General features: G+C 49.8%; 2 protein-coding genes across 5 annotated transcripts; one reads left to right on the top strand and one right to left on the bottom strand.

Moving 5' to 3' along the window:
• Window positions 1-1,178: 1,178 nt before the first annotated feature.
• LOC111075056 lies at window positions 1,179-12,307 on the top strand. 2 transcript variants are annotated; one of them, XM_022368135.2, is made up of 6 exons: window positions 1,179-4,975; window positions 5,046-5,052; window positions 5,976-6,218; window positions 6,297-6,769; window positions 6,837-7,003; window positions 7,083-12,307. In XM_022368135.2, the coding sequence occupies exons 1-6, from the start codon at window positions 1,577-1,579 to the stop codon at window positions 9,934-9,936; spliced, it is 7,143 nt and encodes a 2,380-aa protein (XP_022223827.2). In that variant the 5' UTR covers window positions 1,179-1,576; the 3' UTR covers window positions 9,937-12,307. The 2 variants fall into 2 exon arrangements, with proteins under 2 accessions (XP_022223827.2, XP_022223826.2); XM_022368134.2 differs by having other exon boundaries at window positions 5,046-5,184.
• Window positions 12,308-13,518: 1,211 nt separating this feature from the next.
• On the bottom strand, window positions 13,519-25,653 carry LOC111075043 (alpha-actinin, sarcomeric). 3 transcript variants are annotated; one of them, XM_022368109.2, is made up of 9 exons: window positions 25,397-25,653; window positions 19,868-20,284; window positions 19,630-19,783; window positions 19,323-19,474; window positions 16,063-16,155; window positions 15,627-15,977; window positions 15,389-15,567; window positions 13,839-14,973; window positions 13,519-13,764 (listed from the first exon to the last, which is right to left on the bottom strand). In XM_022368109.2, exons 1-9 carry the CDS (start codon window positions 25,508-25,510, stop codon window positions 13,606-13,608), a joined length of 2,754 nt encoding a protein of 917 aa, XP_022223801.1. In that variant the 5' UTR covers window positions 25,511-25,653; the 3' UTR covers window positions 13,519-13,605. The 3 variants fall into 3 exon arrangements, with proteins under 3 accessions (XP_022223801.1, XP_022223802.1, XP_022223804.1); XM_022368110.2 differs by having other exon boundaries at window positions 19,389-19,474; window positions 25,397-25,646; XM_022368112.2 differs by lacking the exons at window positions 19,323-19,474; window positions 19,630-19,783; window positions 19,868-20,284; window positions 25,397-25,653 and adding an exon at window positions 17,741-17,803.
• Between the last annotated feature and the right edge of the window lie 1,846 nt (window positions 25,654-27,499).

Below are 27,499 nucleotides of genomic sequence, written 5' to 3'. Positions count from 1 at the left end.
CTTAAATACTTCATCTTCATTTTGTTATTTGCGATTCGCTTTTACTTCCTTTATTCGTCTGTTTTGTTGTCGTTCGGCTTGCTGCTTGCCCCGCAGTACGGTACGTCTCCTCATCACTGCTGCTGCTGTCACTGTCATTTTCCCCTTATGCTTGCTTTCCACCATCGTTTCATTGCTCGGCTCTGCAGAGGGTGGTGGCGATGGCTTCAGTTAATAATGTGTGTGTTTGTTTGTGTGTGAGAGCGTCAGTATATCTGTGTGTGTGTGTGTGTGTCATTAAATCCGTGGCTGTGTGGAAATGGAGGCCGATTTCCTCCGCAAAGCAGTGCAGAATGCAGCCACAAGCAGCACAAAAACAAAAAATAGTAAACGTAAAAATTAAAGTGAAGGTCGCCTTTCCACTGAAATATATCCTCTGGCGCTCTGTGGCAATGTTCTCCTTCTGCCTGAAAGAGCCTGTGCCTGTGGCTCTGACTATTATTCGCTTGCGCTAGTCTGGCCACACCAAAATGGCGCCTGTCAAAATGTACTTTGGTTGTGGGGATCAGCAGCAACAGCAACAGCAGGATACCAAACCAATTTGGGGATTACTCAATGTGCCCATCAATTCCTTAGCTCTGGCTCTTACTCTTCTTTCAGCTTTAGCTTCTGGTTCGCTTTCCTCACATTCTCCGCTCTCTCTCGCTTTGCTCCGCTCCGTTCCGTTCTCTCGCAACCGCAGTTCCAGCTGCTGCCAAAACTTGTTTTCGACTTTACGACTATGCCAGTGCGAGATTGTCTGAGGTGTGGTGGGGGGGATGGGGGGTATGGAAACTGCAAAGCATGTTTAATGTTCTAGCCACAGAGGCAGGTTGGCTGTGGCTGGTTGGCTGAGCTTCGGGCTGACTGCCCTCTGTCGTCGGGTCTCGTTCAGGATCAATCCGATTGCTGCCACATAACCTCACAAATCACAAATCGGAGATCCAGGCAGAAACCAAAAGGAAATCAAATTAGCGAGCGGATGAGTGAGCGAATGAATCCGAAAGGAAGATCAGCATCTTGCGACGAAGAGCAGGGGTGTAGCCCCCACCAGAGGATCCCATTCGTGGGCCCTAAGCCCACATGGCGTATTAGTAATTGACCCACAATCGACTTATGCTTTGTTTCTGTTCTGTTTTTATTGCAGGAATTCCACATCATCAATCCAAGTCAACCAATGGGACCAACTCACTGTGACTCGAAGTGGACACAATCAGCATCGGATTGCCAGGAGCAGCAGCAGCAGCTACAGTCGCAGCAGCCACTGCAGGAGGAGGCGGAGAAGCTGGCATCATAGGAGCAGCAACGTCTGCAGCAGCTGCGCTAGGTGACGGCGTCTCCGTCACCGGCTCGTCAAGGATGTCGAGCCGCAAGCCAGGAACCGCAGCCACAACGGGTGCCGTCCCCAAGGCGGACACCCCAACCGCAGCCGTCCTAGAGGACACTGCGAATACCTCAGCCACTGTGATCCTGCCAGCCAACAGCGAGGAACAGTCTTCAAGAACTGGCGAGGAGCAAGCCAGAGCCGGCACCACATCCCCCTCTTCCGAGCAGAAGGATGGAGAAGGGGAAAGAGAGAAGGCAGGAGAGCCGGAACAGTCCAGCGGGGATGCGAATACGAATACGAATGTGGACCGGGGCCAGTCTTCCCCCGCCCCAACCACAGAGGGGGTGGTGGTCCCCAACAAAGCCACCCACGCCCACGATTGTCAGCGATGGACTGGGTAGCAAGAGTGTGCGAATCACACGTCTCTCGTCGCCGCTCTTGCTGCTCAGCTCGCCCACATCCACAACCGCGAGGCATCGGGAGGCCAGCGAAGATGGCGAAGAGCAGCCGCCGCCGTCGGGTACGTCGTCGGGGCAGTCGTCGGGCAGTCAGAGGAAGAGCTCGGTGGAGCGCTCGGTTGTTGCCCCCGTCATTCGCGGACGCAAGTCCATTAAGGATCTGAAAGAAGCCAAAGAAGCCATCGCCAAGCTCGAGGATGGGCCTGGATCGGGGCCAGTGCAAGTCAAAGAGGAGGCCATCGACGGCAGCGAACTGGAATCCCTGCCAGCAGCCGATGAAAAAGACAACAAAGACACAAAAGACAAGGACAAAGAGAAGGACAAGGAAAAGGAAAAGGATAAAGAGCTGCCACCTACGCCAACCTGCAACCGTGTCACCCGCAAGTCACACGCCCAGGAGCAGGCCAACAACACACGCGTTACGCGCAATCGTCGCCAATCCTCGACGGTCGCCTCCTGCGAACAGCAGCAGCAGCAGCTGCCGCCCGCACGCGGCCGCCGTCTCAGGAAGCCCCAGGCGGTGGTCCCCCCGCCCCTGGAGCCTGCCAGCAAGCGGAAGCGTTCCGAGGACGACGCTGAAAGTGCGACAAAGTACAGCAAAATTGAGGTGAAGCCGCCGCCGCAACCCGAAGACGAGACCGACGACGCCGTGGACGCCGGCGAGGAGCCATCAAAGGGCGCTGTGCTGATAAAGCAGGAGCCCCCAGACAGGGATACAATCTCTCCAGCGACCACACCCGTCCCCGCCCCCGCCGCTCCAACACCAACCTCAGGAGGACGACGCGGACGTGGCCGACCACAGACTAAGAATGCCGGAGCAGCAGGGGTCGCAGCAGCAGCAGCAGCAGTTGCCACAGCCGTTGCCGCGTCCACCAGCACGCGGGCCACACGTCTGAGCAAGGCGGGATCGCCGGGTGGAATGGGAATGGCCGTTGCTGCTGAGCCGCTGATGGCCAAGCGGCGACGGGTGGGCTCCACCACACGGAAGACTGCATCGGCCAGCTCGCTGGCCACCAGCTCCCATGGCGGTGGGGACGAGGACTCCAAGGACAGCATGGCCTCGTCCATGGACGATCTGCTGCTGGCCGCCGCTGACATCAAGCTGGAGAAGCAGACGCCGGACTTTGATGAGAGCCTGCTCCTGCCAGTGGATCCTGTGGTGGGGTTGCTGAAGGACGCACAGACGGCCATGGAGGATGAGGGCTCCACCACCAGCGGAGGGGCCAACGGTCATTCCTCAGCCTCCTGCATTGAACCGCTCACCGTAGACGCCGATCCGGCGGATGCTGATAAGATCAAGCAGAAGGAGTCGCCCCAGGAGTCGACGGAATTGCCAGAGTCCGAGTCGGAGTCTGCCTCCGGGTCCGTCTGCGCATCCGGAGAGGCTGGCAAGGCGTCGTCCCTCAGTCCCGACATGATTAGCGTCAAGTTTTACAAGAAGTTCCTGGCCAACAATCTGGGCATCGAGAAGGACCCGGAGCTGGGGGAGATTGTCCAAATAGCCAGCCACAGGAAGGTGGAAGTGGAAGTGGAAGCGGAAGCTGAAGCTGAAGTTGAATCGGAGCCTGATCCAGAAGCGGAAGCGGAGCCAGAAGCGAAAACTGAGGTGGAGCTGAAGCTGCTGAAGCGAGATTCCGCAACAGAACCGGAGGCGGAAGCGGAACCCGAGGCAGATGTGGATGTGGAGGCAGAAGCAAAATCTGCGCTGGAAGATTCCTCGTACTCGAATAGCTCCCTGAAGGCGGGTGCGCTGCGGCTGGACGAGAGCAGCGAGGAGCTGCGACCCACGGATGACGCTGCCGTGAACGGGAATGATGGGCAGGAGGATGGCCATGCGGCGGAGGAGGAGGAGCAGAAGTCGGACGACTACGACGACTTTGATCACGAGATTATGGAGGAGCTGGCCAAGGAGGGCGTAGTGGATGCCAGTGGCAATGCGCTGAGCCGTAAAGCCGACGCTGTCGCTGATCCAGTGACTGAGAATGATGCTGCTAATCCTGCTACTGCTGATCCCGAGGGATCAGTGGAGGGGGAGAAACTGCCGGCGGTGGCACATGAAGAGCCGCCGCTGCCTGTGCCGACGGACGCGAAGGAGGAGGAGGAGATTGCCCCCGAACTACGTGTCATGGAGGTGGAGAAATCCCCGACAAAAGCCCAGCAGCCAGCAGATGCGGACACAGAGGTGCAAATGGACGTGGATGTGGATATGGAACCAGCAGCAGAGCCAGTGGAAGACTCTGAGCAAGAGAAACCACAGGAGGCGCTGCCGTTGATGGCGGATCACCTGGAGAACGATTTTCCGGAGGAGAACAAGGAGAACCTGTCCATGTCCAGCGCATCCCCCAGGGGATCCAGTCACGACGGTCTCGACATTCAGCTGACCCTCAAGGACGAGGAGGACGAGGAGAAGCCCCTAGCGACCATCATGGCTAACGAGCCGAAGCCCAATCCGGATCCAGACGATTCGCCAGCCTCTCAGATCTGCCTAAAGGCCCTCAAGGACCACAAGGAGCAGTCCGAAGAGAAACCCCCGGCCCTGTCCCTGCCGCTGGAATACACGCCCAGTACAGAAGCCAATGGCCAGCAGGAGACGGGACTCTCGTGCGATGAGAAAGAGCGGCGCGATCAAGAGATCCATCTGCATAATCTCGGCCTCCTCACGCACCAGGCCGCCGAGCAGCGGCGCCAGGACTTGCAGGAGGCGCAGACGCGCCAGGCGCAGTACCAGCAACAGCATCCGCAGCCCTATCCGAGCGGCAAGCGACGCTCGACGGCCCTGACCGGAGCGGGATCGAGTGCAGGATTTGGATCGGGATCGGGAGGCACCGCCATCCACGTCGAGTCAAGCGGAACACTGAAGACTGTCATCAAGCTGAATCGGAGCAGCAACGGGGGAGCCGGCGGTAGTGGCGGCGTGCCCACGGGGACTGTCATCCACGGCAGCGGCTCCTCTGGCTCCTCGTCCTCCTCCTCGATGGGCAGTGCCACGCGTAAGGCAAGCGCCGCCGGCAGTACAGGGTCAGGCATAGGCTCTGGCGCCCACGGCGTACGCCGTCAATCCCTCAAGATGACATTCCAAAAGGGTCGCGCCCGCGGCCATGGATCAGCGGATCGCTCTGCGGACCAACATGGCGTCCACGTCGAAGACTCGTACTACACCATACAGAACGAGGTGAGTGCAGTGCCCCACCCTTAGCAGCAGTGTCTAATCTCGTGTCTATTTTCCGCCTTCTTATTTGCAGAACGAAGGTGCGACCAAGTCGAATATAGCGTCGGGTAATCCTGGCCGAAAGACCAATAACCGTTTCAGTTCGACTAACAACCACCACAACTCGACGGTAGCCAAGCACCTGGGTGCGCTCCAGCATAGATCTCTCCTGGGTTGGTTTTCAGCGTGCAGTCTGCTCTCTGCACTCTCTGCACTCTCTCTCTCTCTCTCTTTCAGGGAATCAAATCCAGCGAATGCAATCCGTTCCGTTCCGATCCGATCCGATCAGTGTTGCCAATCTAAAAGTGTAAAACAAATTAAACAAATTGCTTATTGGGTATACAATTAAATTCGATTAGAGATGTATGCAAGAGCCAGAACGAAGCGTTTCCGATCTCTTAAAACATAAATTATATTTTCAAACCGAATGCTAGACACACAGACAGCCAGAAGGCTGACTCGCGCTGCCTGAGTGTGTGAGTGGATGAAAGCCGGAAGGAAATTCGTTGGTGGGCGATGACTGATCGAAGTTACGATTGGTGCGCGGGAATGTTCGTATGCAAATGGCTGGGATATTTTTAATTAGCTGGCAGCAAACTGATTTGGCAACACTGACTCCGATGGAGGCTTTAATTTGTAATTAAAATGTATTCACCTTTGCGCTCTGGGCAATGGATTGATTCCCTGAACCTTCATCCGTTCATCATGACAACTCCGTTCCACTGCTCCTAATCCGCTTAGGCGGATCATCTCATCTCCGCCGCTCATATCATCCAGCAGACGAACATAAACACAAAACAGATATACATAGACACATACACTCAGACGCAGATACATATACATATACAGCTACAGATGCATACACTCAGATACAGCTACAACTACAGAGACAGACAGAAAGACTCGTGATGGATTGGCTAACCAGAGGATCTCTCTTCTCTTCTCTATTCTCTTTCCGATTCAGATTCATCGCAATCGGAGGGGCATGGGGGTGGCCATGGCATGGACCATGGCTTCTATCAAATGGTGAAGAAGGATGAAAAGGAGAAGATACTGATACCAGAGAAGGCCTCTTCGTTCAAGTTCCATCCCGGGCGGCTGTGCGAGGACCAGTGCTATTATTGCAGCGGCAAATTCGGTCTGTACGACACGCCCTGCCATGTGGGCCAGATCAAGTCGGTGGAGCGACAGCAGAAGATCCTAGCAAGTGCGTTTCCCCACCCCATCCCACCCCTGACCGATCCCAATCCAAAGCAATGCTAATATATCCCTCCCCATCTTTCAGATGAGGAGAAACTGACGGTGGACAACTGCCTGTGCGATGCCTGCTTTCGGCACGTGGATCGTCGTGCCAATGCGGCGCCCTACAACAAGAAGCGACTGTCGGCGCCCGGCCATCTGGAAACGGGTGGTCCTGGCGGCCCTGGGGGTTCCGCATCCGGTTCCAATTTAGACAAGAACTATGCGGGCGATGGAGTGGCCACAGACGGAACCGAACTGGGCCCATCGACATCATCGGCGGGGGCCGCCGCTCAGCGCTCGTGCGCCGTGAAGGACTGCTGCGAGACGGCCGGCCATCAGCTGCGGCGCAAGTGCATCCGCAAGAGCGTTAAGAAGTTCCAGCTGAGCTTCGAGATACCCGCCGGCACCTCGATCGTCTGGCTGTGCGAGGCCCACTACAACACGTTCATTCAGTTCACCGGCTGTGTCCTGTGCAAGCGGCGGCTGGGCAAGAATCACATGTACAACATAACCACGGTGAGTGCTGCCCTGTCCTGTCTTTGATCCCTTGCTGATCCATGCGCTTGTGCTTTCTGTCCAGCAGGACACCGATCGACTGGAGAAGGCGCTCACAGAAATGGGCATACCCGTCCAGCTGGGCATGGGCACCGCCGTCTGCAAGCTCTGCCGCTACTTTGCCAACCTCCTGATGAAGCCCCCCGACAGCACCAAGTCCCAGAAGGCCGAGTTTGTCAAGAACTATCGCAAAAGGTGAGTCCCAGTCGAGCCGAGCCGAGCCCGTTGCACTTCCTTATGGGCAGCCTTCTTAAGCCATTCCCATCCCGGACAGACTTCTCAAGGTGCACAATCTGCAGGATGCCAGTAACGAGGTGTCCGAGGCGGAGGATGAGGCGGTTGATCGCAATGCTCCATCCGCTGCCTCCACAAGTGCAGCCGCCTCCACGCACGAGGACGCCGAGATGCCGCTGGTGGTGGACTTTGACGGTCCCACGGACTCCAATTCGAGCAGCTCCTCAATCACGGCCATCGGAGGATCGGCAGCCGGCAGTAGCAAGCAGATCTCCAAGCTGCAGGCCATCCTGCAGCAGAATCTGCCTGGCGAGAGTCTGGCCAGTGGCAGTGGCAGTGGCGCTGGCAGTGGCAGTGGCAGCGGCAGCTGCAGTGGAGGAGCTGCAAACGGATCGGCGGGTTCGGCCAGTTCCAATGCAGCGAATCCGGACATATCGAATGTGCTGCGCGGCAATCCAAACATCTCCATGCGCGAGCTCTTCCACGGCGAGGAGGAGATGGGCCTGCAGTTCAAGGTGCCGTTTGGGTGCAGCAGCAGCCAGCGAACGCCGGAGGGCTGGACGCGGGTGCAGACCTTTCTGCAGTACGACGAGCCGACGCGCCGCCTCTGGGAGGAGCTGCAGAAGCCGTACGGCAACCAGAGCTCCTTCCTGCGTCACCTCATCCTGCTGGAGAAGTACTATCGCAACGGGGACTTGGTCCTGGGTGCCCAAGCCTCCTCCAATGCCACCGTCTACACGGAGACTGTGCGCCAGCGGCTGAACTCGTTCGATCACGGCCACTCCTACGGGGGCAACCCAGCGGGAAAGCGGCCCACAGCAGTCGCCTCCCCGGGCTCATCTTCGGCTTCATTGCAGCCCACGCCCATCGCCAACGCCAGCCAATCTGCAGACCACACCGGGCAGGGAGAGCCCCTCATTCCGCTGGTGGAGCTGAACGACGACGATGATGACGAGGACGGCGAGGGCCAGCGATCCCCAAAGGAGGTCCTGAGCTCGCACTTGGAACGCCTCACCACCGTCTCGGTGGACAAGCTGACCAAGCAGCTCAGCTCGAATGCGGTGACCATCATCGCCCGTCCCAAGGACAAGCCAGTGCCGCTGACCACCGCATCCGGAGCCACAGGCACAGCCGCAGCCACAGTTACAGCCAAAACAGCCGCACTCGCCTCGTCGCCGGCATCGATCTCCTCAGCGTCGTCTGTGGCGTCGTCACCCGAGGATGGGGGCACGGGCACCGGCACCCAGAGGACGGCAGCCTTGTGTCCTGCCCAGTTCAAGAATGCCCCTCCCCTGGTGCCCACCAGCGGCGCCAACAGTCGGAGCATCCTCAAGAGCAACCTCCTGGGGATAAACAAGGCCGTGGAGATTGTGTCGCTCTCCTTGTCGCTGCCCATCTCTGCCAGCCTGCCCTCCGCCTCATTGATCGCCAATCACTCTGGCACGACTGGCTCGAAGACCCCTGCTGCCGCCGTCTCGCACTCCGCCCAGGAGAAGCAGCACAAGATCCTCGATGTGGCCAATAAGCTGCTTAGCAGTCAAAACGAGAGCAAGTCCCAGCATCAGCAGCAGCATCAGCAGCAGCACCTGCAGCAGCACCAGCAGGTGAGCGCCCGTCTGGGCGGTGGCCTCCACTCCAAGCTGAAGCCGACCACACAGCCGTTGATTCTGCACCAGCAGCAGCAGCAGCAGGCAGCGGCATCCGCAGCGTCCTCGAAGCCACCCGCCAATGTGGCCCAGCTGCTGAACTCGCCGCCAGAGTTGATTAGCCTGGCGCGAAGAAGGACGACCGGCGGGGGGCCCGCATCTGGTGCGATGCCTCCGGGTGGCGCCAATCTGATGGGCAATCATCTCAGCAGGCGGCTGCAGTTGCAGAAGCCCGGAACGGCTGGATCGGCTGGCACGGCTGGCATGGCTGGAACGGGAACGTCGGGAACAGGAGCTGGAGCTGTGCCAGGCAGTCGCGGGTTGCCGGCGCCGCCGAACGTGGTCATACTGCCGGAAACACTGACCGCGCAGGAGCGGCACGAGTGCAAGAGCTGGAAGCCAACCCTGATACCGCTGGAGGATCAAAACCACGTACCCAGCAAGTCGCAGGCCCTGTACCAGACAGCCGATGGCCGACGGCTGCCGGCCCTCGTCCAAGTGCAGTCCGGCGGCAAGCCCTACCTCATCTCCATCTTCGACTACAACCGCATGTGCATCCTGCGGCGGGAGAAGCTGCTCCGCGACCAGATGCTCAAGTCCAATGCCAAGCCGAAGCCCGGCCAGGCACAGTCGCAGTCCGGCCAGAATCCAGCCACCTCGGCGGCCGCATTCTCCAACATTGTCAAGATGGCCCAGCAGCAGCAGACCGCTCGCCAGCAGCTCCAACAGCTGCAGCAGCAGCAACAGCAACAGAAGCAGCAGCAGCAGCAGATGCCAACACTCCAGCCGGGTGGAGGAGGCGGTGCGGGGCGACTGGCCCGCCTGGCACCCAAGCCCATGCCGCCGCTGAACATTCCGCAGATAGCCAGCCAGGGCCATCCCCAATTGAACATCAATCCCAGTCTAGAGGGCACCGGCAGCGGCAGCAGCAACAGCTCCTGGCTGTGGAACAACTTCCCCGATCCCAAGCAGTATCTTCTGAATGGCAACGGCGGAGGCGGCAATGCAGGCCCCACCAGCAAGATGCCCCACCTCACGCCCAAGCCCTCGACGGTTACCCTGAGCAGCGGCAGTAGCAGCAGCAGCCTCAAGACTGGCCCAGGCTCTGGTGCCGCCTTCACTCTGAAACAGCAGCAACAGCAGATGCAGCAGCAGAAGCTGATCGACAATGCAATATCGAAGATACCCAAGAGCCTGATTGTCATACCGCAGGGTGGTGGCGACTCATCGAGCTCGTCCAAAGAGTGATGGCGAGCACGTTGCCACGTTGTACGTTGAGAAGTTGTGCCACGTTGTGAGTTGTGAGAACTGAGTAAACAGCATTCGGTCTGCACTCTGTCGACCGTCAGTCGAAATCCCATTCCGTAGGACTACGATTAGTAGAGTCCAACAGAATGGAAGTGGAAACTGAATGCAGAGAACACAACATAGAGATGGAGATGGAAATCAGAAGAGAAAACCACATCAGACGAGACGAGACGAGACGAGAGAATAGAAGCTGAAGCAGAAGGAGGAAGAGGAGAGGAGAAGAAGGAGACGGAGAAAATCAAGATAGTGATTAAGAAGAAAGAGTACATAACATTTTTTGTGTATAAAACGAGATATACGGCTACGAATATGTCTAGACTTAAGTACAACTAAATAATTAGGCTGTTTGTTCGCGAACTGACGAAGTGCGAGAGTCTCGACTCGAGCTTCACTCCAGTCACAGCAACTGGTGCCAGCAACTGACACGAATGCAGATAGTGTTTAGGGCCCTAGATATATGAATATATAAACAATACCTTTACCTATTATCTATACTCTAATCGACTCTAGGATATCCTATATTTTTTTATTAGATTTAACGAGCAGCACATTCACTTGCGATTCGTGTATTATAGATACCAAAATTGCTAGAGCGCCAAGTGGTTAGAGGTAGAAAAAGGTGGTACACACACACACACACACACACCCACACTCACACCCACACTCAATTGTAAACACACACACACACACCCAAGCTAATATTTAAGAGTATGAAAAAAAAAATATCAATCTTATGCGCTGCCCAAATGGCGGCCTAATCGTTATCCCAAGCAGCGCTCCAGGGGCTCAACTAATGGAAAAATAACTTTGGGAAAAGATTCTCGAAATGGCCTGCCACTCGTGCCACTCGTGCCACTTGTATTAAATTCAAAGTGCATTCAAAGAAATAGTCTGCGTATTGTGTATAACGATTGGCTCGTTGTTTGTGTGTGTAGGTAGATTCCTAATTTATATAAATATATATCGATTTTTAATTTCCATTTACCACACTCAAACAAACACACACACACACAAACACAATTTTAGATTTTAATGGTAATTATTACACGACTGTACATATACATACATATACACAAATACATACATATATACACATAACATGAGAATGCTAAAATACATAATACAAACAACAACAAAACAAAAAACAAAGAAATCAACCACAAAACAAAAAAAAAACAATCAAATTGATCCTCTGGTGTTGATGATGTTCCATTCGAAGAATTCTAGAGCTGTAGCTCCCTAAGATACCCAAAAATGAAGGAAAGGGCCTGTTGGGGAGATCAATCGAATTAATTTTCTCATGTCTCATGACAAATTGAAAAGCTTTCAACAAAAAAAAAAAACGCATACAAATTTACTAAAAAAAAAAACCAACACACAAATAAACAAAACGTAAAACAATATATAGAAAATATATATATGTGTGCAGGAAGAGAAGAGATATTTTAGAGAGTGCGGCGAGAATACAAATGTAAATTAGCCTGTTAAGCATTAGAGATATATTTATACACTATGAGAAATTCAATTGTTGTTGTTGAACATTGAAAATGTACACGAGTATTTATATATAAAGCGAGCAAAGTCTATTGATAATGATAAACAAAACAAAACAAAAACAAACAAAAGATCGACAAGAAACCAAGGAAACAAAGCCCTGCCCTGCCCCCTGTCCTGTGTACTGCCCTGCCAATTGGATGCAGCAACAGAAATTAGAACGAAGTTCTAACACACAACACAACACAGCAGGACACATCAGTCCAGGACTCACACTCAATTGATTGCCTTTAACGAACTTGGTTATATACATACATACATACATACATACATACATATAGATTCTATAAGAGCGTGTGTTGTTGGTGTGCCAGAATGTATGGGTGTTTTTTTGTGAGTGTATATGTTATATATATTGTACGTTGTAGCTGATAAAAATCATAACCAAACACACACACAGACAGACAGACACAGAGATGACAATTGCAAACCTGCATACACACATACATACATACATATTTATGCAAATTATTTTTAAACGCAAGCAAAACAAGATCAACAAAAATCGAGAAATAAAACTCCTCCCATGTCCAGCTAAGAATGCCCAAAATGCGTATTTTTATTCTTTCGATCCTCCCCCTTCCACCCAACTGCAGGACACGTATGCGTATGGCCCAGAGACTGATTGCTGATTGATCGTTGGTGGGGGGCAACAGAAAAAATTGTTTATCGAAACACCAATATCACCAAATAAACGCTTTATTCATTCATTTCCTCCTCTCTCTCATCATCGTTCTCTCGTATTGTGCTCTCTGCATGTCTGCATGTGTGTGTGTGTGGGTGTAAGTTTTTCGATTAGTTTTAGTTTAAAACGAAAAAAAAAATCTGAAATTGTGAAATTGTTCGAGATAATCAAAATTCGAAACGAAAAACCAATCAATATATGTGAGAATATATACGTGTTTAGTTTTTTTGGGTTTTGTTGTTTGGTTGTTGTTGTTGTCGGATGGATAAATAGTGGGCTACAATAAATAAATTGTATTGAATATATTAGAACAGAACTGTTTTGCTTTCTTTTCTTTCCTTTCTTTTACTGTTATAATTGTAACTGTCCTCCTTCTCCGCTCACTTACTTCTCTGCTCATTTTCTATCTCGCTCTAAAGCCAGCTATCGCCATCTCTGTCTGTCTGGTGAACTTGAGAGGCGCATTGCCTCTAGCTCTCTGCCTCTCTGCATTTTGCTAACGATTACCGTTATATGTATGTATGTATGTTGATCTAGTGCCATCTCCTTCTAACTACCAGTACCCCTGCCCCCTCTCTTTTGGCCAGTCCTCTCTCGCTCTTTTGCTTTCATTCTTTGGTTGTTATGCGATCTGTACTGCCATTCCTTGCATGGATTTTTTTATTTTTTTTGCTGTTTTGCTGTTTGCTTTTGGTTTTTATGTATGGATTTTGTTTTTATTAACATAAATTTCAAAAAAATATTGTTTTTTGTTTAGAGTTTTTTGTATGGTTTTTGTTTTATGTTTTATGTTTTTTGGACTTGGTTTTTACTAAAATTTATATTTAAATTTCGACATTCGATGTGCATTTGCATTTGCATTTGCATTTGCGATGATTTGTTTGTTTTGTTTCCTTTTTGCTTTTTGCTTTTGTGTGTGTTTTACAATCGATAAGATTCTGCATAAAAATATATATTTGATATATATATATATAGAGGAGATATGTATATATATGTATATGTATGTATTGTATGTATGTTTTGTTTTGTATGTGGTGTGTGGTGTTTGGTGTTTTGGGGTGTAGGATTTTGGGGCATGGTCCGCACCCACTCACATCATCGGTTCGAGACGGAAAAGCTATAAATATTTCTCTCATGATGGTACTCTCTCTCTCTCTCTCTCTTTGTAGTTCTTCTGAAGTTACCGTTACGAGTGTAGGTATAATAAATCTATGTTTATTAATATTATTATTATTAGAGTTTAGCATTATTATATGATCTGGCCACAGCTCCTCTTCCTGCTCCTTCCTGCTCCTCCATTCCGCTCAAGTCGCCTCGGCTCGGCTCGGCTTCTTCTCGTATCCGCGTGGGCTGCGTAAGCCTCGGGGGTCTTACAAATCGGTTTCGCCATAGAGAGCTGTGCTGAAGGACATGTAGTCCAGGGCACCGGGCACTCCGTTGGGGCCCTTGTATGGTGGCATGCGCTGGATGCAGTATTCAGCCTGATCTGGGGGCAGCTCGCGGCGCAGTTCGTCGGGCAATATGTATGGCTAAGGGGAGAGAGAGGGAGAGGAGAAAAGGGTGAATTAGATTGTATCATGCTCAGAGAGATTTGGAGACTCACCTTATCGGCTGCCAGGATGCGGAAGGAGTCGATGACCTGCTCGGCAGTGTCGGTGTCGGTGCTCTCGCGGGTCATGAAATCGAGGAAGGCATCAAAGTGCACGTAGCCAGTGTTGTTGGGATCGACAACGGCGAGGATGCGCTGGAAGTCCATATCGCCCTGTCGGTCCTTGCCGATCGAATAGCCCAACGACACGAGGCAGGACTTGAACTCCTCCGGCGAGAGACGGCCGGTGCGGTTCTTGTCGAAGTGATTGAAACTGGAGCGGAACTCGTTCAGCTGCTCCTGGCTGATGCCCTTTGAGTCGCGTGTCAGGATCTGGTTCTCCACCTCGTTGATGTTGCGATTGATCGATGTGAGCAGCTGCTCCCAGCCGACACGCAGCGTCTCCATCGTGTAGTTGGTGTAGCGATTCTCGAATATCATCGACTCCTGCACGGCCTGATGGATCTTCTCCAGCTCCTCGATATTCGGCTTGTATGCGTACACAGCCTGCTCGTACTCCTTGAGGCGGTGCAGCTGATCCTCCAGGGAGCCCTGCAGGCCCATGCCTATCGCCGTCACGGCATCCATCTGCCGCTCGATCCAGGGACCCACCACATTGGCCTTCTCGGCGAACTGACGGCGCAGCATTTCGTTGTTCTGCTGCTTGCGCAGCTCGTTGGCCAGCGTCTGGTCGCGCTGTGGCACCAGCTGGCGGACATCGCTCCACTTGCGGGTCATATCGTTGGCGGTCAGGGTCGTGTAGGGATTCTCCAGACCGCCGGGTATCTGGTGCTGCTTCACAATGGACTCCACCTCGCGCACCAGATTCACAATCAGATTGAACTCCTTGTCGGCCTCGCCGAGCGTCGCCTTGAATTGATCGTGCGCCTGGATCAGGCCCTGGATCTCCTCCATGGTGTGCACAATGAACATATCAACCAGATCCTCGCGTGTCCCGTCCAGCCAGTTGTTGAACGGTGCCGCACGCTTCGCGAATTCCAAATGCAAGATGTCGATCTTCTCCAGAATGCGCTCCGCTTCGTCCAGCGCCGTGCGCCGACGCTGAGTGAGGGCACCCAAGCGGTCCCACTGATCGCAGATGCGCTGGCATCTGGCATTCACCGACACACAGTCATGATACTCCAGGGTGCTGCATGTGGAACGAGAAACGTATTGATTTAATAATTGATCTTGGATTAGCAGGAGGATCAGGATCAGGGTGATCAGGGTAGGATCAGTGTGTGATCAGGATAGTGAGATCAATGCGATCAGTAGTGGTGATCAGTGGTGATCATGAGAGATCGTGTTCAATCAGGTGTGATAGTGTGTGATCAATGAGAGAATGAGGCTCGAATGAGGTCAATGAGGTTCGATTGAGCAAATGTGAATGTCGTGCTAAGAGATGTCAGATCTGGAAATGAGATCGAGATCGATGGGTGGCTTCTACCTAACCTCACACTTCACGCGCAGATTCAACGTTGCCCGTTGTAGGCAGGGGGCAGCAGGCGGGGGTGGGTTGGTTATTGATTAGATTTATGCATGGCATTTTGGACTTGGCGACTTACTTGAGCTCCTGGGCAATGGCGGCGATCTGTTCAACGCGATCCTGGTGGGCGGCCAGGTCCGACTCAAAGGCCTCGTGCTTCTTCTTGAGGGCCTTCAGCTCGTTGAGCTTGCACTGGCGGAAGTCCTGCGACTGCAGCATCTCCTCCTTGCCGCGCGTCCAGTCCTCGTGGGCATCAGCCTGGATGAGTACGAATAAAAAATGCAAAAAATGCAAATGGGAACGGGGGGGACACTTACCTTGTGCTTGAACTTCTGGGCCAAGTGCTCGAGTCGCTCCAGGCGCATGGTCTCGGCCAGCAGCCATTCCTCGAATGCCTTCTCGGCCAGCTCGAGACCCTTCCACGAGTTCGAGATATCGGAGACGGTCTTTCCTTCGGTGGGCAGGTAGGCCGGACGATTCGACAGACGCAGCTTCGTCTGCAGGGTGTTGAAATTGGTTTCGAGTTTTGCCTTCTGCTCCACACGCGGGGGCTTGTGCTTGCGTCGGTACGTGCGATACTCCTCCAGTTTCTTCTGGACGCCGGCCAGCGAGTTGTCCGCCTGGCGGGAGTTCAGCCACGGCATTGTGCGGCGTATCCACTCCAGCAGCTATTTCAAACAACAACAACAACAAACAAAAGAAGGGCATGGATAAAGGGAAGGAAAGGAATGGGTTTGCATTTTGGCAACTTACATCGCTGGCCAGACGCTCGTACTCCTCCATGAGACGCTCATTCTCCTGATTGACCTTGAGTACCTTGCAGATGCGGTTGGCAGCCGTTTCCGCCTATTGGATTTCGGTGGGGGGGGGTTTTTGGGGGGTTGGGGGGTGGGTGGGGAGGATCAAAGATATTTCATTAGAAAACTTCGGCACTGGGGCGGCTCTGAGTGTGCGTGTGTGTGTGAAGCACGGAACCAACTCAGATTTTTTGTCGAAAGCAAAACGAGACGAAAACGAAACGAACAAAGGAACAGGAAAACAGCAAAAAAAAATACAGCAAAAAACAGCAAAAAAACTCAAAGCCAGGCTCAGTGGCAGCCACATCTTCTGGCATCTGCATTCTCTCTCTTGCACTTTCGTTTCCGTTTCCTCGATTCGGGACTGAGAACTGAGTTGAGTTGAGATCAGAGATATGGCTGCACCCTGAGCGTTGCGTAACGGAACATAATAAAGCAAGAGCGAGCGATAGCAAGAGAGCAAACCACAGAACAAACAGAGAACAGAAAGCAGTAAGGAGAAAAAAGAAAACGAAAGAGAGCGCCTAAGTTCCCTGCCTGCCGAGGCTTTAGTTAGTCTCTAAGGAGTCTCCTTTCTGTACTACGAATATTATGCCTTAAAAATCATTAAATAGCAAAGACTTTCTGGCGGTACAAGACCGATTGAAAGCAGCAGTTTGGCTTTGGCTACAAGCTCCATAAAACATGCTTCAAGTGCAGCAGGTATTGGGAGAATCCATAAACATCAATCTGAATCGATCGAACGATCGGTTCGATCCTATGGATATCTGGAGCAACATGCCATAACGTTTCGCTTTCCCCTTTCTGTTTAATCACAAAAGGGCATGGCATATGCAACAAGGCTCTGGACTCCACAAACTGCACCGAGCATGAGAAGGAACTGTTCTGCAAAAACTGCCACGGACGCAAATACGGACCCAAGGGTTACGGTTTCGTAGAGAACTCGTTAGAATCGCTTTCAATTTTCGTATTAAATAATTTCATGAATTTTTGTCACTAAAAATAAAACAAACAAAAACTATAGAGTGAGCAAAAAGAGTTTAAAAATATTTAAAAAACATTTGTGATCCGTTTTCGATGCCTGCGGGCCACAGGACAGACAGATGGACGGACACACGGACGCTATATATCGCTGGCAACATTTACTCTATATAGATTTTGGATTCTGCAATCTTTCATGGGTTTCCGCTCCAAACAAAGTAAATAAAAAAGGGAAGCAAACTCTCTCTCGCACAGCAGGAGTAGAAGAAAGCTGCTCCATTGATGGCTAAAGCGATGTCCTGTCAGAGCAAGCCATTCGCAGGCAGTACACATACATACATATGTGTGTGTGTATGTATGTATGTATGTATATTTTATTAAAGCATTAGGATTATGTATATGGCATTATGTATTGTATTCTGATGTACGGCTGTGTGTACGGGTATGTCTAATGGAGATAAGAATATATCTCATGGAGAGACAACGATCAACCGATCGAACAGTAAGACAGCAAAAGGGAGGCAGAAAGATGGCTCAAAAAGTGATAGGTTGGGACGGGGTTGGCGGGGGTGCTATGTACTTGTGTATTTTGTTTTTTTTTTGGTTTTTTGTTTTTATTGTTTTTTTGTTTTTGCTTTTGTGTTTCAACAGACCTTTTGGGCGCCACTGAAGCAGTGATAGTACGACGATACATAGGTCATGACCGCACGCTCATCGGGCAGAGCCGTGTTCTGCAAATCTGTATGTGTGTGTGTGATGGTGTGACATGTGTGTGTGTGTGTTTTTTTGTTGGTAGGGAATTTGGCAGTTGTTGTTGAAGTTGCAGTTGTTGTTGTTGTTGTTAATGGCGTTTTGTTGTTGATGAGCGGAGCGGAGCGGAGAGGCGAGCGGTGCGCGCACACACACAGACAGAGAGAAGAGAGAGAGAGAGAGAGGAGAGAGAGAATGCAACAAACAGACAAAATGAGTTAATTCATAATTTGGTGTTAGTCTTTGGCAGGCATCGTCATCATCATCACATCATCATCATCAACATTAACATTAACATATCGGTATATCGTTTTAGTTACTGGGTAGTCTCATGCCTTCAACGGACTCTGTCGGACACTCGACCCACTCCGGCGCTCTGTGGCAGGCAGTGGATCGAGTTCCGAGTCCCGTTTTTATGTTATAATACTTTTGTTTCACTAGAGCACACTCAAATTTCCCATAAGCGAATGGATCAGTGATCAGGGATCATGTTATCACAGAGAGTGAGAGAGTGGATATCACCGCACCTTGAACGACAGATGGAAGTTCTGTACGTTGACATTATTATAGGCAGTGATCAGTGATCATGTATCAGGACGTATCATGATCAGAAGGTATCATGGTTTTGAGTTCTATTGAACGCATATGCTGCATTTACGGTCTTCTGCGCTACGATTTACTGCGCTTTTTCTTATCGATAGCTAACAGCTATCGATATAAGACAATAGAAATGTATCATAAATGTATCAAACAAATTTATCGTTATATTTGTACGCTCCTTTACTGCTGATTTATGCATCATAATCACTAATCGTTGGATATCCATCACTGATCAGGGATCAAGTTGTTCTGGTGAACGGGAAAATCGTTAGCTGATTCAGCCGCTGCTTCCAAATGTGAATGTGCTGCTAACGGAACTGTTTATGAGGTTAATTTTTTTGTTGGGTTAACTTAACAAGAGGTAGGGTCACACTGCAGCAGCAAGCCAAAGAGAGCCAAAAAGTGGGACAGAGTAGGCAGGAGGTCGCTCTCTCAGCCAATCTTTGGCCTGGGCAGCTCTCCCCACGGGGAGGTTGATGTCAGTTAGTAGGGAAATTGAGTTATCACCGACGGTGGACGACGGTGGCGGACAGTTGCGGATGCAAAATGCATAATGCAGGACAACGAACGAATATTTCGGGCAAGAAATTAAATGGGAAAATATAATAATGGAAAAAAAAACAAAAAAACAACACATTAAATTCCATATATCGGGTGTATATATGTATGTGAAAGCGAAATTTTGAGGCGATATCCCCGCCGCCTGGCACAGGGCGGGAGGGGGCTGGGCGCATGGCATGGCATCTGCATCGAACGGGCAACAAAATCGCAGAATATACTTAGAACGAGTAATGAATATATACATATATGCATATATATGTATGCATATATATATATATATAGTATATATATATATTTAAGTGTATCGTGGTGAAGTTTAGTCACATTGTAATTATTCGGGACGTAGGTGTATTGTCTTGTGGGTTCGGGTACATGCGTCACATTTCCAACCTGTTGGGCTCCCTGGAAGGCGTGATAGTAGCAGGAGACGTACGTCATGATGGCACGTTCATCCGGTTTCGGTGTGTTGATCAAATCTGTCATTGTTTTGTTCATTTTAATATATATCAATTAATACGTGCCCATCCTATCTCTTATAATTAAGTCTTACATTATGCATATAGCCCCAATTCCACCCCGAACTGAACCGCATTGGTTCGATTAGACTTAGACCTTAGACCCGACCACTCACCATCTGGATCCAACATTCTTGGAATATCGAGATACTTCTCAGCAACATCGAAGGCAGTGTTCAGGTTCTCCAATGGATTGTCTTTGGAAAGCTTGGCGTAGTCGATCAGATCTGGGCGATGGCGATGGATGAGCGCGCAGAAGGCCAAACCGTCCTATTGCAGATAGAGAGAGAGGAGAGGAGAGAGGGATTGATTATATATGTGTCCTTAAATGTTAATTATTATGCTAAGCCGCACCTTGAACGACAGATGGAAGTTCTGTACGTTGACATTCTTGTAGGGCGCCGTCTTGCGCTGGCACCACAACAGCAGACCCTCCTTGGCGGTCATCTCCTCCACGGAGATGTCCTGTATGGCAAAGCGCAAGATAATTGTCCAGATCATGCCGAGTGTCATCTTCAGATTGCCATCGACAATTTCCTCGGCGCCAATCGACACCAGATGCACGCCCTTCGAGGCGATAAAGTCGAGGGCCTTGTTCACATTGGCGATCTTGTGGAAGCGCATCTTGCCGCGATCGGGCTTGGGCAGCGTCTCGCCGGAGATCACCTCCAGCAGCAGCATCAGCTTGAGGCCATTGCGGAAGTCCTCATCGATATTGTCGATGGCGGTGCCAGCTTTGCGCAGATGACTGTTACACCAGGCGGTAAATGTCTATGAAAAGTGCGTTTAGAAATAAAAATAAATAAATAAATCAATGATTACTAGAGCAACAGGATTCTTTATTTTTTTTAAAGGATTAAGGAATTGCCTAAGCAGGAGAGTTAAGGAGAGTTTGGGCATAGATTACTCATAATGGGGGAGTGCTGACATGAGTTAGAACCTTTGGACGGGCGACTCAGACTCAAAGCATAAATCTATTGGGTGGCACATTTTTTAATTGAATATTTTCCAGGCAGATCCCACTCGGGCCGCACTCTCCACACAGCCCTTTCCCAGCCCATTTGGGGCAATGTCTACGTCTGCTCAGAGCGCGGCCACCACTCTGTGATGGTTGTGTTGGGTTGACGATTCTGATGAGATCTCCCCACTACTTTGCTACTTTTTCCCGCCTTCACCTGATGTGGGGCCTACTGTCACTGAGGCTGCTGCTGCTGCTGCTGTTGCTGTTGTTGCTGCTGTTGCACTATGCTTGTTCTCGTTGTTGCTGCAACAGAGGCTGACAGTTGCAGTTATTTTTCACCGAATGGGAACAGACAGACACCGAAGACAGAGGACAGATCAGCCAGAACAAAGAGAAAAAAAGAAAAAAAAAAATACAACACCAATACCAATACATGTGTCCCCCCGATATGCACATGCACACACACACCGCACACATGCACACATGCATATAAATGTAAACCAGTTCTTTTTTTTTTTGCACACACTTCATTATTTTTGGAGTCTACAGCTCTTGCTCTCCCCTTGCCCGCTTCCCGCTTCCCTCTTCCGACACTTCCACAAGACTTCCTCGTTTCACGTGTAAAATTTACAACTGTTGCATTGTTATTGCTCTCTGAGCGGAGAGAATGGGAGACAAAGCCAAAGCTGGAGCTTAATGTCCATATGGTTGGGTCGTGTGATCCGCCCACAGACCACAAGAGCAGAGCAGAGGAGAGCAGAGAAGAGCAGAGCAGAGCTGAGCTGAGTGCACTTTATGGGAATAGTATGTAAATATAGGAATTGGGGGGGGAATTGGGGGGTTCCATTCAAAAGTGTGAACCAAACCGAACTGAAGAGAACAATTCGGGATTCGTTCGGGAATCCGATTTGCAGCAGTAGGAGGAGGAGGGAGGTCCGTGAATGGAATCAATGGAGTTGAAAAGGAAATCCCCGTGGTGATATATTTATGTATGTACATATGTAGATGCCAATGCGTGGATGCCAATAAGAATGGATCACCGCTAGCAGCCAAGCAGACAAATCCACCGATGCGATTCAACAGAGAGACATACAGAGAAAGAGCGATAGAGAGAAAGAGAGTGAAGGGAGGGGGGGAGGTAGACTAGCAGACTCTATTAGCCATTAGCGTACAGTTATGTTATGTGCGTGAGACAATGGGGATGCTGTTCGACTGGTGGACTGGTGGACCGGTGACTGCTGGCTTAGAAGAGAGCGAGCGAAGAGAGTCGAGAACAAGAAATGCAACTGTTAATGCAAATCGCTCACCCACACACACAGGGCACACACACGCAACGATCAAAACGGTTGGTGGGGACAGATTACACATTACCCCCCTACCACCTACCACGCCAGCTCTCCCTGAGTGGGTTGAGGCCTAACAATGTTGAAGAAGGAAGAAAGAAAGAAAGCAAGAATTAGAAACACATTGGGGATACCCTTGAACTTTGTTCGTACAGCTGGAAATATTACAACATACATACATGTACATATGTTTGTATGTACATAAATATGTACATCCCATTTGACTGGGGCTGAGTTCTATTAATTACTGTTAATATTAATATTATGCTTAATATTGAAATAAATTAATATTCCATTTTTTGATAAACATTTTCGTTCAAGTTTTACCTACATATGTACATATGTATGTATGTATGTATGCATAAAGCACTTACATACATATGTACATATGCACAGAGGACACTTATTCGTTGTTGATTTGCTTTCGCTGCATTGCAATCATCTGGTCAATATCATAATTCCCCCTGCAAGGGTATAAATAGGCCAACAACCAGCGCCAGCGTATGCATTTGTGTGTATGGTGTGTTTGTGTGTGTCAGAGTGAAGCTGCTTTGATGCTCTGCTGCTGCTGCAGTTCGTCGCCAAACAAGTCGCTCAGCAGCAACAAGCGGCTTACCGCTAGTTAGGCTCGTCTTTGAATCTCCTCCACTCCACTCCACACCACTCCACTCCGCTCTCTCTCAGTCACTCTCTGCCCATGCCACTGGCGCTCTCTCTCTCGCTATCTCTGCTGACGGCTGGCGGCTGGCGCATTCCGCCAACCCGTTTTCAGCGTCGTCTCTGATCAATTACCGTTATCAGGCAGTGGCCTGGCCAGGCCTGGTTTTGGTGGGAGGGGGATCGGTGGGGAAGCTGCATTCAAAGTTGCCTGGCCTAGCCTAGCCTGGCCTGGCCTGGTCTGGTCTATGATCTTGGCCAGGCGATCGATCGATTGAGCAATCGCGAGCCAAGTCAATGCGCACGCGCCAAAAAAACCAAGCAAATAAAATAAATGAATACATATACATATGCATACATAAATATATGTATGCATGTGGCTGCTTCTTTAATTTAGATGCCGCGCCGCGCACAGAGCTTTCGCCAAAAGCTCTCCTTGGCAGCAACGCACTCGCTCTTGCACACCCATTTTTAGCCGAGTGTAATTTGAGCGGGCCCATAGCATGGACTCATTCGCACATGGCCAGTCAGTCGGCGGGACGGCCTGTGGACCTGCCTCTGTCTATGTCTGTGTCTGCGTCTGCGTCTCTGGTGGTGGTGGTGGTGAGGAAGGGGTGGCAACCCTGTGACTGTGATCCTACCCACCGCACACCCCATAAGCACAGCGCGAAACCGCACGGCCACTCCACTGCCAGGAATGATGAGTCACAAAAGCGAGAAACAGAGAGCGAGAGAGAGTTGGCAAGCGAAGGGAAGGGGAAGGGGTAGAGTAAGACTCATCATCAACCAATCACCCAATCAACCAACCAACCCAAACACCCACCCACCCACCTTTTGCCACCTTTTGTTGCGATCAATGTAAACACACAAAACAAAAACAACACTTTTTTTTTTTCTTATTTAATTTTTTTTTTGGGGCCTTTCATTTTTTGAAAACAACAAAACCAACACTGGCCAGTGGCAGAGCGAGAGGCAGGGAGAAGAAGAAATAGTAGAAGGTGGACGAGGAGTAGGTGGAGGAGGAGGAGGAGGAGGAGAAGAGGCAGTTGGTAGTGGCAGTGGCAGCCTAATGACGAATTCTGCTCCGTAATTTACGGTTACGAAATGTCTATGCACACACACACACCTCTGCACGTACATATGTAGATATATCGAGTGGAGGATCAGACAAAGATTGTGGGAGGGAGGGATGGAGGGAGGGAGGTAGAGATGGATGCCACGCACACACACTCTCCTCTCTCTCTCTCTCTCTAGCTCTGTCAGACAAGCACACACACATGCAGGTGTGACCATGTCAAGCTCAAGTCATCTGTGGCTGGCGACCGCCAAAAAAAAAAAAAAACAAAAACAAAAAAAAGAATCCTCATATTCTCATTTCCATTTTTACGTTAATTTCTTTGGGCAGATATTTGTCATTGCATTTTGTGGTTCGTTCGGATGCTTCGGGCGCTGTGGGTGGGTGGGATGGGTTGGTAGTTCGGTGGTTTTTCTCGCCGAATCTTGTGGAAATCTTGTGCATAGGAATGCCTGCGCCTGGCTATTTTTAATTGTCAATAGCAGCCGTGTCCGTGTCCGTTCCGTTCTGTTCCGTCCGTTGCTTGTCGACGCCTACCTAGGCACGGCACGGGGCGGCGTGTCAAAAACATAGCCTTGCACTACATTTTGTAGAATTATGCATATAGATGCTTAAAATATGTATGTATACTATATGTACATAGATACATACATACATATATATATGTATAAACATATGTATGTAGCTTTTTGTGTGCAGGTCGATCTGTGGGTTGGAATGCATCTCATCGCTGACTTTGCAAAGCGAGAAAAAAACAAGAAAAAAAAAACACCCAATGAAAAGTGTTAGCACTCAGCCTTGGGGCGTCGGTTGGGGCTATCTGAAGATATGCTCCAACAAATGACAATTTGTCATGTTGTGTGCCCGATAGATAGATAGATAGATAGATATATAGATATTTGTATCTGCACTCCAGCGTTATCTGCACGGTGGCAATTAGTTGCTGTTCGGCTGCTGGCTGTCGCTTCTTCTTCTGCTGCTTGCTTCTTCTTCTACTGCTTGCTGCGTTGGCCTACAGTTAACGGTAACAGACGCTTCCGCAGGTAACATACATACAACGACGACGACGACGACGACACAAAGCAAACAAACAAAACGGGATGAAAGAGCACAGCACAGCCCCCATCCCGCCCATTCCCCTCAACAAAAGCATAATTGAATGGGTAGGGGAGGGGAGCCTATATGTACATCTAACCTTCGGTTCTGATTGGATTGGGTTGGGTTTTGGGTTTGGGTTCGATTCGGCCAGTGGGTGGAGATAGCGGAAATGTGGGGGAATTGGATGTTCAGTTTCAGTTTGAGATTCGACTCGATTCGATTCGATTCTCGCTTGCTTTTCATAATGATAAACGATCGAATGGGAATGAGAATAGATATACTCGCTATATTTACGGTTGCCTATGCATATAGAGTACAATATATGTGTGTAGTTCCTGAACAGCAGCAGCAGCAACAGCAACAGCAACAAACTATTTTTGTACTATCTTCAAACATTTCTCGAGCAAGAGCCATGAAAATGAAGCAAGAGAATTCTATTTTTAAATGCGCGCCGAGCTTTTGTGTTTTCACAGTTGTTTTTTTTGTTGGTTTCGACGGATCTCAGGGAAATATTGAAACATAATCGAAAAATATAGAACTTGGCCAGAAGCATATAGCACATACATACATACATATGTATGTACATATATACGGATGCTACATATGTGTTCTATATCTATGCAAATGGGGACGGGGACTATATACCACAATATGAATATAGATGAATGGACGGAATGGCATGGCATGGCATGGAATGGAATGGAATGGAATGGGGGAATAGATTGGTCCGGCACGGCACTGGCACTCACCTTCTTCTGTTGCTTCTCCCACGCAGGATCGAGGAGACCCTCACGCTCCCATTCCTCCTCCTGTTCCATGTAGCCGTCTCCGTACTCCATGGAGAGACCGTTCTCCATCATCATCTTGTGTCTGGGGGTTTACTGTTCTTCCTGGCACTCGCTGGCACACACTCTCTCTCTTCACTGGCTCTCTCTTTGTGGTGGTGGTGGTGTGTGTGTGTGCGTGTGTGTCTTCTGGGCGCTGCTGCTTCTCTCGCTGCTCGGCTGCTGCTGCTGCGGCTGACGTTTGCTGCTCAGATGATGCTGATCCAGTTGCTGCTGCTGCCAGGGATGGAGAGGAGAGGTGGAGATGGAGAGGTTGGTTCGATTGGTTCACTGTACTTGTTTTCTGCTTCTCTGCTCTTAGTTCTTATTGGGGTATAACAGTCTTTAACTGGTGCAGATTCCCAACCTCTGGGTCTCTGCATATGCGCGTGTGTGTGTGTGTGTATGTGAGTGTATTCTGGCTGATTGATTGATTGATCGAACGATCGATTGATTGACAGAACGAAACGAAGCGAAAAAAAACAGTCAGGCTGTGAGCAAAATCTTTTTCAGCCTACAGATCCTGAAAGCTTTTATGCACATCCGAAAGCAAAGCCATGAGAGCTGAAAGTGTGTGGGACGGACAGGGACAGCGACAGCGACAGCGATATATCGATCGCCCGATTAACGGATGGGCAAACGGAAGTTCGAACGGTGGCCTGCCCGACAGGTGGTTGCTCCATAGGCGCGTGCTCCCGTTTTACCGTTTTACCGATTCCCGGATTCTGCTGGAACCACACAATTTTTCAGCATATAACCGAAAAAAAAAATAATATATATATATATATTCGTACATATAGCTATGTATGTATATATTGTCTGCAGAATGGGAAAAAATCGTTGTATAACACGTTAATTTGCTGCTTAATTATTTTTCTTGCTTTATTCGCTTTTCTTTGCTTTCGTTTAGCTTTTTTTTTTTTTTTTTTTTTTTTTTTTTTTGTATGTTATTTTTGTTGTTGTATTTTCCGCTCGTTTCGTATCTCATCGGATCGTATCGGTTAAAAATAGTATGTTTTGAAAAAGTTTTATTTTCGGCGTCAACGTCAACCGCCAGTGGCGGGGTGGGGGCGGCGCGGAGGGCGGTCGGGCGGTCGGTTGGTGGCCGGGAGGGGTGGTTTGAGGTGGGTACATATTTGAAATAATTTTGAGAAATACGCGCTCAACGCAAATTACGAATGCGCGAATGCAGACCGGATCGGAAATCGGAACTGACTGTCTATACGGTATATATACATATATATTGTATATATACATATAGTTCGATTCTGTTGGTAGCACATTATCCCGCTGGCCGTTTTGGACAGATCAAATCGTTCATCTTTCCATATACACCCATATATACTGTATATCTTATTCAGATATATTATATATAGATATATATTTTTTGTATATATAACCATCACACACACACACACACACACACACAAATACACACCAGCGCATGTATTCGTAATACGTTCGTTGAAAAGTTTTTTGGGGTTTTTGGTTTTTATTCCTTTTTTTTTTGTATTTTTTTATTTATTTAATTTTTTTTGTGAATTTTTGTATTTATATATTTATTGATTTCAACGAGTACAAAAAAAGATGTATACGAGAAAAAAAACGGTAAAAAAAAATTATAACGAAACGAAAAAGTGTGTGCATAAAACCAAACAAAAACAACAAAACAATGTGTGGTGGAATGACAATTGGAGGAATATCTACGTGTGTCGCTTGCGAAGAGAAAAGACCCGCTCGCGTTGAAAGCCAACTCAAAACTGATGTCGCGCCAACTGGGGACGGAATATCGTACACACGACCAGCCCGACCCACTCTTGGGGCGGCCGCCACCGCCCGCTGCCGTCGAGGAGACCGTGCAGTCGCAGTCGCAGCAGCGCCCCAGCATCGGAGCCGGTTCGGCTCGCATCGCATCGCATCGCCTCGCCTCGGTTTCGTTTTGGTTTGGGTCGGGTCGGTCGGGTCCGAAGATCGCCACCGCGCACACGAAGAAAGAGTGCGAGTGGGAGTGGGTGGTGGGTGGGTGGC

Source organism: Drosophila obscura, unplaced genomic scaffold (genome assembly GCF_018151105.1).
Source record: "Drosophila obscura isolate BZ-5 IFL unplaced genomic scaffold, ASM1815110v1 contig_18, whole genome shotgun sequence".
In the NCBI taxonomy this organism is placed as follows: Eukaryota; Metazoa; Arthropoda; class Insecta; order Diptera; family Drosophilidae; genus Drosophila; species Drosophila obscura.
Note: the sequence above shows the minus strand (reverse complement) of the source record. Positions and strands in the feature narration are given on the sequence as shown.